At 38.6% G+C, this 14,266-nt stretch overlaps 1 protein-coding gene across 1 annotated transcript; it reads right to left on the bottom strand.

Annotated features, from left to right (window-relative positions):
* Positions 1-417: 417 nt before the first annotated feature.
* edn2 (endothelin 2) lies at positions 418-4,780 on the bottom strand. Its single transcript, XM_072447095.1, has 5 exons — positions 4,710-4,780; positions 3,287-3,461; positions 2,016-2,129; positions 1,370-1,444; positions 418-846 (listed from the first exon to the last, which is right to left on the bottom strand). Exons 1-5 carry the CDS (start codon positions 4,765-4,767, stop codon positions 759-761), a joined length of 510 nt encoding a protein of 169 aa, XP_072303196.1. The 5' UTR covers positions 4,768-4,780; the 3' UTR covers positions 418-758.
* Positions 4,781-14,266: the final 9,486 nt, after the last annotated feature.

Consider the following 14,266-nt stretch of genomic DNA (forward strand, 5'->3'; position numbering starts at 1 on the left):
TTAAAGAGTCTTCTTCAGGGTCTGAAGAAGCTGCCACTTTACCTGATACAGCCCAAATGTTAAGCAGAACGATGCACTCTGATACAGAGAAGAATTCACCCACTACAACTGAGCGTTGATGTGCACACAGCGTTTGTGTGCTCAGGCCTCCTCTGTGGAAGCGTGTGCAGCCCCTAAATATACTTTAGAATGTGTTAGAGTATGATTCAACACTTTAAATAGAGTAAGAATGAAGAGTTAAATTTACATTGATTTAGCAAAAATGTTTTCTTTTTCCTCCTCTTTTTGGATAAATTAAAAAACATTAAAAAAATATATATTTGAGGGGATTTACTCAAGAAGAGATGGAGAGAAAGAATAATATGTTTTGTGGATTGAAACTCTTAAAACACTCCCAGAAAAAAACTAAATAGTCATCTTTGACCAAACAACGTGTGTCTGTTTTTGCAAATAAACTCTTCAATTACTTTTTAGTGTCCATATTGAAGAAAAAAAACAGGATCTCCAAAGGTCTCTGTAATTCCAAAGACAATGAAGACAAATTGGGAGTCTGTGCACAGCCGGGTTGCAAAACATCTTCCTTCGTTCCTCGCTCCTTCCTCGCTCCTTCCTCGCTCCTTCCTCGCTCCTTCCTCGCTCCTTCCTCGCTCCTTCCTCGCTCCTTCCTCGCTCCTTCCTCTTGAGCTTCTTGAGCCACATAAACCTTGTGGTCGGCGTGCAGCAGTGAGGATTGTGTTCATGAGCCTTATCGTATCCTCTTAGCGTATTGTTGAACTCTGTGGCTGCAGGACCTCTGTGTGGTGGTCTGCAGACGGTAACTTCTTGGTGTTGGACTTGACCACTGATCTGTTGGAGAGAAACACGGACAGAAGTAAGACACATGAGAGTTTGAAACATGATTGAAATGCATTAAATGTTGTCATAGAAACTTGAAACACTTTAGAACAACAGCACTGTTATTAGCCTTAACAAACATGCATTCATGAATAGATTATTAGGAGTGATTTAGACATGGGTTTGGAGTTTAATTAAGAGTTACTAAGCCTGAATCATTCTTAGTCAGCTGTTTGCTCAGAATTAATCAGCCAGAGCAATAAATCAGCAAATAAAACACACTTTCAGACTAAAAGGTGTAGAAAATTGTACAAAAAGCTATGGCAGTCTTTGTTTTTAAATCATTATGTTTCGACATAATGATTTCAATCTGATTACACTGTGTTCTCACATTAGCACGTGTTCAGGCAATAAATATCCATAAATGTGTCCCAGTAAAAATTATCTTTTACTTTTGTTGCTCGGACATAATTATGTCTATCTTTCATCTTTTGCCCCAAATGTGCACGTGTTCTGCAGCTTGCACATTCCTCACCTGAGAGATTGCAGAAGCTTGTTCTTTGATAATCTTGTAGAGTCCTGATGCAGGTTGGATGTGTTATTTTCAGAGCTGTGGAGGAGAAAACATCATCAGGAAATGTAAAAAAGGGTAAATACTGGACTGAAATTATATTTGACTTTACGACTTTGTATCTCGGACGTAAAACTCCAACACTAGAAACGATAGATGGATACTTTTGGACTCTTTTCACTGGACGTTACATTGGCCATTCACAAACGATTTACTTTCACAATTTTTTCTTTTTAATAGACAAATTTACAGAACATTGGAACGCAGACAGATACTTAAGGGGAATTTTTATTTTATTCTTCAACTTGTTTTCTTAAGCATTTTTAAACAATATTCCAGACATGACTGTGATAACATCTAAACTGGGAATGATTCACACTTTGACAGTCAAGACTCAGACGTTCCGCGATCTAAAAATAGCAAACAAGCTAATTCTTCAAAAAAATATGGGCTGTTGCGTGAAAAAGGCCTGTGTCCCCTATTCCCACCATCAAATCCCTCATCATCTCTGAACATTACATCTACATAAACACCTTGAACGTGGCAGAGACGAGCACGCATGGCCGACGACGGAATGACAACTCGTCCGCGGCGAGGAGGGAGTGCTCACCTGTTGTGGCAGAAGGCGGAGCAGGCGTGGTCGTAGGCGTTGGCGCACTGGCAGCGCTGCGGCGAGCGGCGGCGGCGAGACACGGGGCTTCCCAGGCCGTACGGCAGGAGCTTACTGTCAAATGGAAGAGGAAGTCGGTGTTAGGTGTTTTTCAGACAGACAAGAGAAGGGTTAGGTCCAGATTGTGATCAAAAAGGAAAGAAAGTATGGGTGAGTTGAGCATGGTCATTAAGGGTAAAGACCTGGACCAAACCAAGACTAGAACTGGACCAAAGCAAGTCCCCATCCAGAATCAGAACTAAACTGAGCTCCAGACGAGACCAAACAAGTGTGAACTGACTTAAGCAACAGAAACATGTTCTGTGTTAAGGCGAGACACTGCAGGTGAATGGGGAAAAAACATCCATTTAAACTTCATTTTGAAACTTGTGTAATTAACTAACATGAATGTAAGAAGAAAAATTTAGTTTTTCAGCATGTTTTGTTTTTATATTTTTTCAAAAGAAAAAAAAAATGCACATGTATGTGACATCAAAATGTGAAAAAGTTGATTTTTGCTTAATTTTGTTTATTATAGATACAAAACATTTTTACAGAAGGAGTTTTTTATGTCTTATTTTGTGTTTAAGTGAACATCTGGTTCTATGGGCATACACATTTACATTTTGTCTCATTTGTTGGAGTTAAAACTCCTCAGACATAGAATGAGTTCTACTTTAAGGGCCAATCTTTATCTCTCAGTGGGAGGAAAATGCATTTTGATACATCTTTCCAATGTCCCATGGTGACCAATACACTTAAGTGGATTAAATGAAATATTAAAACATCTTTAGGGGCAAATTGTGTCCCCCTAAAAAGGAAGACTTTTGTAGTATCTCGCCTTAAGAGTGAATATGTTTCACCGCTCATCCAAGTCACGTCTTATAAGTGCCTGAAACTAACACAAACTGTATTCCAGAACTGAACTAGGATTAAACCACTACTAAACCAGAACTAATCCAGAATCAAACCAGGTCTAAACCAGAATTAAACATACCTTTTTAGAAATATAGTGGAGTAGAAAGTCTATATGTATGTTTTAAATATAGTGGAGTATAAACTAGATAGTATTATATTTCTCTTTCAGATGCAGTAGAGTCAAAGTAACAAGTACTTCACTAGAATACAACTCAAGTAAAGTACTGATCCTTAAAAACAAAAAGTCAATTGCTTTGTTACTGACATCGTCTAAAGACTCGTACGCTTCAGTTTTTCAGTCACAATATGCTCACCTTGGCGTGTTGACCCAGATGATGTCCAGGTGGCAGAAGTAAATGCACTCCTTGTCCTCCCAGCTGTTACAGGAGCAGCGTTTGACCCGCGAGTGCTTCTGGCTCAGACCCGACGACGATGACGATGACGATATCGACAACGGGGGGCTCGGGCCGGAGAAGGGCATCCCCCCACCTGCACCGCACACACAAGAGGTTCACGGTTTAAACGACCACACAATGTGACGGCAGATTGGATGGATTTCTGAGGAAAAACCTGATTAAATATTTACGGAAGCCACAAAGTTTGAATGGAAGCGATTAGCCAGCAATAAAGAGCGTTTGATTTATCTAAAGTAAATAATGCGCTGGAAGATTTAGGTCAGGAGTGTTTAATAACGAGGCGGTTTGAACTGTAGGTGAACAATGTTATGTCAAATGAGTGTGTTGAAGCAGAAACAGCACTGTTATGGAACTCGCAGTAATAGGAACTTATGAGTAATGATGTTATAGACTCCAAGAATGTTCAAAATGACAGAATGTTGGTGACTGGAGGCAAAAGTGAAGTGGGCCATAAAATAACACAAACACTGTTTCAATGATTAACTGATGTCAGGTCTAAATGCCAATGATTTTACGTCTTAAAAGTTAAAAAAAATCAGCTTTTATATTATTTTTTTGGTAGGAATTGAACAAATAAATAGCATCACAAAAAGTGTAATTTGTGGTATAAAATGTGTAATATGTCTGTAGATGAAATGGAAAACTATTGTGGGCTCGGCATTTGTGTACGTATATTCTATAAATCTTCTTTTTGATATGAATCATAATTTCCAAAACCAATAACTAACCATCCAATGTGTTTAAAGCAGACTCTGATGTGACACATGTTTGAGGCTTTTACTTTGACTAAAACACATGGATTTTTCATATTTTGTTGTATTCTGAGGTCAATCCAACTTTTGCCACTGAAATCAATTCCACTGAAACGTTTACTCCATTCTGTAATTTAAAATGTTTTTGTTCACAAACATTTAAAGGAGCTGTCATTGCACATTTCTTTCACATATTTCATGTTTCATCAAAAGCATCAAATAGAATTAGAGTTTGGTAGGAATGCATTTACTTATATATAAGTTATACATTTTGGAATCTCACTTTGCAAGATTATGTCCCCAAAACCAGACAGTTGAAACTTTCCAATGTTTCGCTATTTGCTAATCATAAACCAATGCAATTTTAGATGCAGTATTTTTGTCTCTTTTATCATGTCACTAATTTATTTTCAGCAGTAATTAATGCTTTAATTGGTAGTAATTGTTTGTAAAAAAATCAAGAGATACTTTATATTTGTACCACTAATAATACTTTTTCTGAAGATCAAATACATCTTTAAGGCTAGACATTTCAACAAAGAACATTTAAAATAATAATAATAACTCACCTTCATGCAGAGCCACAATGATGATGATGAACATTGTCTGGCAGATGAATCGAGTCATTTTCTTCTTCAAATTGGGCATGAATTTAAATGCTGTACAAAAGTTAAATAAAAAAATAAAAAAATTTTTACTAAATTGCCCAAAAACGTCTCACTGAAGTGTTCTATCCGTGCGTCTGGAGCGACAGGTGTGTTTGTGTTGTGGTCCTGGAGCAGAGCGTGTTCTTATAGCTGCGTCCTGAGGTGACATCATCATCATCATCATCATCACTGTGTGGGGCCCTCCCTCTGTGTGTGTGTGTGTGTGTGTGTGTGTGTGAGAGAGAGAGAAGTTACACAATAAGTGCTGTACAGACGTGGCACCTGGACGACACTGAGAGTGTAGAAGAGTGCCCCCTGCTGGACCAAGTGCAGTGACTCAGCTGAATGGAATGAATGGACCTCGGAGAGAGAGAGACAGAGAGAGACAGAGAGACAGAGAGACAGAGAGAGAGAGAGAGAGAGAGAGAGAGAGAGAGAGAGAGAGAGAGAGATGGATGGGGGATTCTTCTAGTCACATTCCTTAAATTTTTTTCCATAGTCATTTAGCATAATCGCCCATGTTTGTGTCAAAGTGTCAAGTCATTATTTTATTGCACTTCAAACATTAAAACAAGCATCCTTACAGTAAGAGTTTTTTTGTTTTAGAGAAAGAGAAGAGTTCTATTAAGAGTATGTCCTTTCCTCCTGTTTCTACTGCGTTGTAACAATGACATTTCCCCTTGTGTGGATATTAAAGGATTATCTTATCTTATCTTAAGCACTTAATAATATCATATTTCACAGTATGGCATTAATCAAACATATCTATTTCCAGAAAGTCACATACTGTTGCTTTTTTCATGATTCAGTGAATCTATGTTGAGAGCATATCTGAAGTAACTAAAAACAGATAATACCTGATATTGACATTAGAGACAGCAGAGACAGTTTTAAACATCTTTCTGAGGGCAGAGCGACACCTACAGATGCAGAGTGTGCAGTAGCAGTAATGCAAAGTTAAACATTTAAACGTATAGCTTCTCAAAGCACTGCGGTTGTGTTGTTTTTTGCCAATTAAGGCTAAAATTGTGTCATCTTCCTCTCATGGTGAAGGTTTAGTTTTGTTCTTACAAGGAAAAGCCTCTCATTCCACACGTGTGTCATTACTGATTCACTGAAGTTATTCATTAAAAGTATTTACTGGCATTTTTGTGTCATTCGGTGGAACCTAGTTTCATCCATAGTAGAAATGTCAAATGCTAAATATGAATTCAAGTTTTGTCATCTGGACGCTGTTTAGAAACTCAAAACATTAAATCAAGTGAACTCACTTGATTCACTTTCCTTGATTGCAGCTTGAAATTCAAATGATCTTTTTTTCTTGTAATACATGACATAAAAAGTATTTACTAACGGGCTTTTTGAACATGCTATGAACCCTGCGGTCATTACAACGGTGCGTCTAATTTATAGATTTTACTGGCTAACGGCCACCAGGGGCACTCTAGCAGAAAGTGCAAGCACGCTGTAGAAGAAGACGTCAGTGGACATCACTACTTTGCTTATTGACATATTCCCTTATATGAATAAGTTCTATTTTCTTTGCTGCTTTTATTCAGGAGTACTCTATAGCTCGACAAGTACAGTATTAAATCATGTTTTCGCTGTTTAGATTTTGTTGATTCCAAATTGCTTTATTCCCCCCTAATTAAGAAACAGTTTAAGAATTGATCAAGCACAATATGCTGCTGTCTATGAATTCTTTGTGGAGCTCAAATGCAACAAAATGTTGTTCTGTTTACACTGAATGAAAATAAAGCCTGTTTATGAGTTGTCTTTATCATTGTCTTTATTAGCCGACACTGTGACTGGACATTACCCAAAGAGCACTCAGAGCCCTGGCAGTAAAAGGTGACCTCTCGGCTTGTTTCCACTGGTTCATTTCACTTGTGAATCGGTACAGCCTTAAAGGGCCAGTACCTGATTTTTACTGTTTTGAAATGTGACAAAACAGAACTAGTTCAAACTCTGTACACCTCCACATGGATCTCTCACTTACCTATTACGTTCCCATCCTAAATATTCACTGTGATGAGTTTATTAGCACTTTTCACGAGTCTGAGGCCAGAGTGAGTTTTGTCGTCCCGGGTAAAGCTAACAAACATTAGCGTGCTAACGACGCACTTCCTGCAAGAATAACACGCTTTATATTTAGATACAGCAGAAAGTGGTATGGCCTCATGTTCACCTGAATAGATACTTTTATATCTGTAGCTGCAGCAAAACAGATTTTACTTTATTACATGCATAAAAACATGTACATGAACTAGTTCTGTTTTTTATGTTTCAAAACAGTTACAGCCCTTTCAAGTGAATTGTACCGGTATATTTAAAGGGCACATATTTTGCCAAATTTACTTTTTTGAACTTTTCACCATGTTCTAACATTGTTCTCTCATCACATAGCTGGGGTTGTATTTACCTTCATTCACACTAGTTTCATGACACTAGGCTCCCTCTGAGTCTCAGAAAACACACATTTCGCAGATTTGTGATGTCATGGGAAGAGCTCTGTCGCATTTCTGTCGTCTAATCACTATACGCCCACATGCATGTCGGAGGCTAGCCCACATTATTTGTTATTGAGACAACTACTAGCGGTACTACTTTTATAAATAAAATGGGTAAATAATTAAGATGTTCAGAAGGCATTGTGAAAGTGAGCGATGCATGTGGACCGCTAAATTAAATAGTTCTATTTTCACGTTTTTAAGATGGTAAAAAATATAAAAAGTAGCGATAGCTAGAAATGTTACTAGCAGTTCTAATACATTACAATTCATTAATGGTTAAAAATGTACAATGCAACTGGTCTCCATAACGCCGCTCTAACTGCGTCACTGCTGTTCCACTGCTGTTACGCTCCGGACGCCGACGACCTCAGCGACCTTTACCGCGGAACATGTCGAGGTCAAACTGGCTAAACTCTGCGCTCATTTCTTTTTCCATCGGCGTGCGGTCGTGGTGGCGGCACAGTGAGTGGACTCGACATCTGCCTCTTCCTCCTCTTCCTCCTCATGACGCCTGGGCCTCACGAGCTGTCAGCACCCCCCACAGGAAGCTGAGGTCACTGCACTGTCAGCCCACACACTTCCACGCACAACAGACTATCACTATAGCCACATGTGCAATGAGATATGTTAGTTATGTGAGCGCGGGACGTTTGTTATAGCTGTGGACGAAATAATGGGATCAGTTGCTGCAACTTTTTCAAATTGTGTATTTTTTGTTCACATTTTGGTTACAATCATAATCAGTTTCCAGTCATGAATGTGTCACGTGCAGGTTTATGGGGCCAAATGTAGCAGTGGAACGAAGCAAACGTAAAACCAATGCAATAATGTTTAGCTTTTTGTATTGGATTTATTTATTTTTTCAGTTTTTTTTTTTATCCATTTCACTTTTGCTTCACTACATTTTAGAGCAATATCTGTACTTTCTGCTGCAAATTATTTTCAAACTGAACTTAAAAGTATTTTTTTTTATCATTTTTAGCACATTCATGATAACATTGACTAAAGGTTATTTATAAAATTCACCAGAACAATCAAGAAATGTATTGACTAAAGACACAAAAGCACAAAGCTTCATCAAAATTTACTATATTTCTTGCTCTAGCCGTTCTCAAAATCTGTGTGAAAAACTTTTTACTGCTAAAGTAACATTTTTTTTGCTCCTTTAACTGTACTTTTACTTAAAGGCGGTATGGACGATTTTTCGGCGATTTGAGAACGCAGGCGGAAGTGCACATGCCACTCCCCCGTGTGGACTGATACAACACACATGTGCGTTTGTTTATTATCGCAATGGAGCGCATCACATCGCTCGTCTCCCGTAGATTTCTGTCCACTTCTGCGTCAGCTCGAACTGTCTTTCTCCGTCTTCATTTTGCCCCGTACACTGAGGGAACTATATTATGATAGATCCATGCGCTTAGGCACGCGGAAACGTGGGTACGAGCCTGACGCGGCTGCAGGTGAGCGATAGGTGCGTTTTATGATTGATACGTGGCAGGACAAATGATTTATCCACGCCACGAGGAAATATGATAAAAAATTTGCTGAAAAAAATCGTCCATACCACCTTTAAATAACCAAATTGAGTCCTTCTTCCACCACTAGGCAAATAACACGGGTAAAAAAGGGGGAAACACAGAGGGAACCCACTCTGACACAAGAAAATGTATTGCTAAATTTATGCTGAACATTGTTGAAAAAGCCTTATTAATATAATATATCGTAACAGATGCATGAAACGTTATTGATCAAGTCAAGGACAAAGTTTGTTGCTCCACATCACACGCTTATTTCAAAGTTCAAACACAATACAGCATGAAAATGCACAGTTTAAAATTCATAAAAGCTATTTTCTTTAAAAAGAAGAAGAAAACTTGATGATTAAGCGACTAATCGTGAACTGACTCTTAAAGACCCTTTATAAAAGACATCAAACTGTCAAAAAAGAACAATGACACACTGTAGTCACACTGATCCTTATTAGTTTCTGAGGTCATTGAGAAAAAAAATATTTTGCGTTTCTTTATATATGCTGACAAAGAAAACATTGAACTTTGTGTAAGTTTTTGTTTCATGTTAATATGCCCAGTAATTACAGAGATATGAACTATAAACCAGGTCAACAAATCTGACGGTTAAACAGTAAATGTCTCCAAATGTAGGGATTCCGTAAAGGTTGTGATGCCATGCGATCGCAACCTATAACACGCCATAGGGATCAGATGTCGTACGTTTAAATCATGCAGCCCTATCCACCATCAAAATCTTCTCCCTCCCTTATATGGCTCTTCAATAAAATCCCATATTCAAAACAGGAAGGTGTCTGATTGTTTAGGTAAGTGTGGAAACTTCGAGGAATGTGACGACGGAAAGCAGCGCGATGGAGAGACACCGAAACAAGCAGAGGAAAAAACAGACTGCGCTTATTACAATGATAAAGGTTTAAACGTCTTTGAAGGGGAAATACCACGGCCATATCAGAGAACAGAAGCACTGGAATCTGCCCAAGTTTTTTTGTCTGGAAAAAAGAAAAAGCTAGAGCAAATATTTGTCCTGTGGGGGGAGACTGACTTTTTCCCTGGTCTGGTTTCCTCGAGACAAGAAGCAGAGGGACACGACGGTTAGTCAGTGGAGGAGGGGGAGGAGTGCGTCTTATCGCGGCGGGGGACAATTCCAGGTGAAGCTGCCGCGGGCGACGGAGGAATGTGAGGGAAGATGACAAACAAATAGGGGAACCGTGATACTATTGTCACGAAGCATTCCACTGACATGAGGTTCAAACACATGCGACACAATGACACACTGTAGGGCATCACAGCGCTTATGCAACAAAGGCAAATGTGTTGTTTTGTTGCACAGAGTTTGGCATGTTCTCCCTGTGGTGGGTTTACTCCAGTTTATGACTTTGACCTAACTTTAGGACTAAGATATACTTTATTGATCTATGTAGGGCAGGTCTATTCAACTGCGGGACCGCGGGCCAGATCACACCCTCCAAATCTTTCAAATAATGAAAAATATAAGTTCTCTTATTAACTGATTTAGTTGTGTTTTGGTCCTGGTTTAGTCCATGTTTAATTCTGCTTTAGACTTGGCTTAATTATGGCTTAGTTCTGGCTTTAGTCCTGGTCAAATTTTGTATAATGTTTGTCCTTTAATTTGTATGTTGTAAATGTAAGATACTTCAGTACTTTTTGATATTACACTTTTACTTGTGAAATATAAAGACGTACAAGAAATAGAAAGGAAATTACAACAAACAGATTGATTCCGTTGAATAGGTTTTTGGATAAAACATGTCTTCTTCATTTTATATTATAAAAAACAATGAACATAAATACAAAATAAAAGAAGAAATTGAGTGGCCCAAAAAACAAACCCAAAATAAAGTTACTGACTCTAGAAATGTTCCTGACTATAGAAACTTTCCTCTCCCTCTCTCTTTCTGTGTGGAAGCAGAACAAGGAGTGAGACAGGGATGTGACTGGTCCCCTCTTTTGTTTGCTTTGAATTTGGAAGCATTGGCCTGATATATTAAACAACCAAAAATAAATCAGTCGCCATTTATAATCATTTCATGTTTTTCTTTTTTTTCTGTGTCATTTAGAAAGTGATCACACAAGAGGCCAAACCCAAACTACGTCTAGAGGTATGATGCAGGTATTGACGTTTTTGGTGAATCTTTTTTCCTCACATGGGACGGGGCGTTTACTTCACCTCCATCGAGTTTCATCGAAATCCAATGCAATGACTCACTCATCTTGACAAATGAGTTTCCTGTTCTTTCAGGATGTGTATGACATGTCGGCACATTTCAGTACCTTTTAAGGAAACTAAACACTTTAATAGCTAAATAATACATTCAAATTTATATTAAAAAAATGGTTTTTCTCAGCTGAATGGCATGGAGGATCATTCTTTTGTAATGAGAATATTTACATTTTAAAACTAAATCCTCTGAATCATCCAAATGTTTCAAGCCAGAAACCATGAAAGCAAAGACCCAGAACAATCAACACAACAACATACACCAGCAGAGTAAATCAGCTTAGTGTTTAACTTAAAGGAAACACAAGATGGAAAAAACACTTTTTTATGAGATTTAAAGCCCATAGGACAACTTGTCATGTTTTACATATTATGACGTTGTTTGGGATAGTTACTGTGGTAAATAATTATCATAGTTTTTCATCAGTCAAGTTGCACTTCACTAGCAAGGACCACACCACAACAATGCAATATGAGAGAATGTTTATTGATATAGTGATGATAGAGCGATGATGGAGCAATGATGGAGCGATGAAAGAGTGATGATAATCAATGATGGAGCGATTATGGAGTGATAATGTAGCGATGGAGCGATTATGGAGCGATGATGGAGCAATAATGGAGCGATGATGGCTCAATTAGAGTTGGCTGTGTAGAGACTCAGGATGGGGGCTCCGTTTGCTCCGAGATTCTTGGGTGGGAGTAGGTGGTTGAGGCCTGGTCCACCTCCAATGATTAACAATCATCAACTACATTTTGTGAAGATAATTTGATGAAAAAAATATCACAGGAAGTAAGGCTATGTTCTACCTATGATGTCATCAAAAAGCTCCTTTCCATCAAAAATGCAGATCAAATTTGCACACAACTTACACAGTTTCATACAGGTTAACCAGAAGATCATGTTATCAGGCAGTATAGTTGCTAGGTAACAGTTGCGGAAGTACCTCCACCTGTGTCATATTTGCTGGCAATGTCAAACCAGGAAGTGAAATTATCAATGTCACCGAAATTGACAAATATTTGGTAAAATCTTAAATATAATCATATTTGCTTCTTTTCTTCTTTTTTTTTTACTGAAAATGTAAAGAAAGTCCTTTATTTATTTCTTATACTTTTTATAGTTATGGCCCGCGACCCAAAATGAGTTTGACCCCCCTGCTCTAAGAATTCAGGCTCCAGGTCATACATATAGGGTTCAAAATAGCCACTTCTCAACAATAAAAACTTGCTGCGGTTTTAAAGCAAAGTCATGTCATTTTTATTCTTAAGCAGCCTACAATGAACAAAATGTAAAATAATAATCTACATCTGTCATTGTTAATTACGTAAATATCTGTGAAAAGCATAATATGTCATTTTTTGTGCCAAACAGTGTTATCAGGTAAATTCAACCTCTTATTTGTAAAAGGTTATGAACAAATGAAGGATTCTGTCTGCTCTGATGGTAATCTCTTGAAAGGATCACTGTGTAATCACTGAGCACTTCAAATCAGTTTTACTCTTTGTGGACTCCTGCTTTAGACTTGTATTAGACGGGAGACTTGCAATCTCTCTTATGAAGAACGGGCTTGGAGAACGTTGCTAGGATACCAAATCTCTAAAATAGATTATTTTTGCCGATACTGTTAGTGCACTGGCTGAAACTTGCTTGTGTCTTGCTTTGTACTTTATATTGTTTCATTCATCAGCTAATTCATTCAGTTAAATGTTAAATATAGCTTAGGTTGGAATATCAGATGCATTTAGGAAAAAATAGGAAATAAAAATATCTAAATGTTTTATAGCTTGCAAAATAACCTAGAATGGGATTTCCAAGTATCGATAAATCAATATTGATTGTGGTTATTGACCCTATTGTGCAAATCAATACTAATTAACAGTCATTTATTTTAGATGTGTCAGGGCCATCGTTTTGTGAACACCTTCACCGGCAGCAGATTGGACAGATCCACCTCTGTCAGCTCCGTTTGTCCTTTAGAGCCCATTTGAAACACCAGTATCAAGTATCAGTTTAAAAAAAATAATCCCAAAAGCATTCATCCATGCGAACAACATGATCTTTTTCTTTTTTTAATATGTTTTGCTCAAAGGCTTTATTAGACAGGAGAGGAGAGTGTGAAATGGGGATGAGAGAAGGGAGGACATGCAGTAATTGTCGGGACTCTAACTCATGACACTGTGGCCGGCTGCAATAGGAACCCTGCATACGTGTGCTGTTACCCAACCACTTGGCCACTGTTTTTAAAATAAGGTTCCTTTGTAAATTATTAGCATTAATAAGCACTAGATATTTGATTATACGCACTTAGAGAATCACCAGCATTTGTGGATGCCTTAAAAGACCTTAGAAATGGTAATAAGCCATTAAAAAAATATAAAAATATTATTAAACTGTTTTAAATAACCAAGTGTTAAATGCTATTAAATGCCTCATAAGTTCTTTCAATTAATAATCCCAATAAAAATGATTTAATGGGTGGTTCAATGTATCAAGTCCCCAGGGCCGGCCCAGCCTATAAGCGAACTAAGCAGCCGCGTAGGGCCCCGAGGCGTTAATAGGGCCCCCAGTCTGGCAACCCGTCTTAAGCGAAGTGCAAGCGCAGCGTGCGCCACTAGTGTAGTAGCGCTGCTGGCGCGGCAGCGCACACAGCGGTAACATATAACGCACAAACCGCATTTATTTGTAATGACAATCTGGCAACCGAGACACCAAACCTGCGCTGATTGGGCAACTTCATTGTGCACGAGGAGCTCGAGAGCAAAACATAAACACAACACAACGTGGTCCCTGCGTGGTCCTCATGTCCAGAGGAATATATCCCCCCGATGCCGAAAAACGAAAGAAGAAACTTCTTGACGATGTAAAGAAACTGCAAACTCAACAACACTCTCCAGGTATTGAACTTCTCTTACAAAGAGACGGTTAATGCTGCTGTTTGAAACAACACGATTCTGTCACGTTAGTTCGCTCAGGCTGGAGGCGACGAGAGCTCTGCCCCGCGCATAATAATATGTCTGAATGAAAGATAATAAGCTTAACATTTACACCAGCCCGGGAGTGTGAGCTACAGGTGAGGCCGGGGAGGGGCGTCTATGCCCCGGTCACTAAGAGGCGGAGATCCGGTCCGGACGAGCGCCGTCTCGTCCGGAACCTCTGATGTGAGACTTTGGAGTGAACAGTGTGCGGCCCCT

This window comes from Eucyclogobius newberryi, unplaced genomic scaffold (genome assembly GCF_026437365.1).
Source record: "Eucyclogobius newberryi isolate DKJ021-1_F unplaced genomic scaffold, fEucNew1.0.hap1 SCAF_16, whole genome shotgun sequence".
In the NCBI taxonomy this organism is placed as follows: domain Eukaryota; kingdom Metazoa; phylum Chordata; class Actinopteri; order Gobiiformes; family Gobiidae; genus Eucyclogobius; species Eucyclogobius newberryi.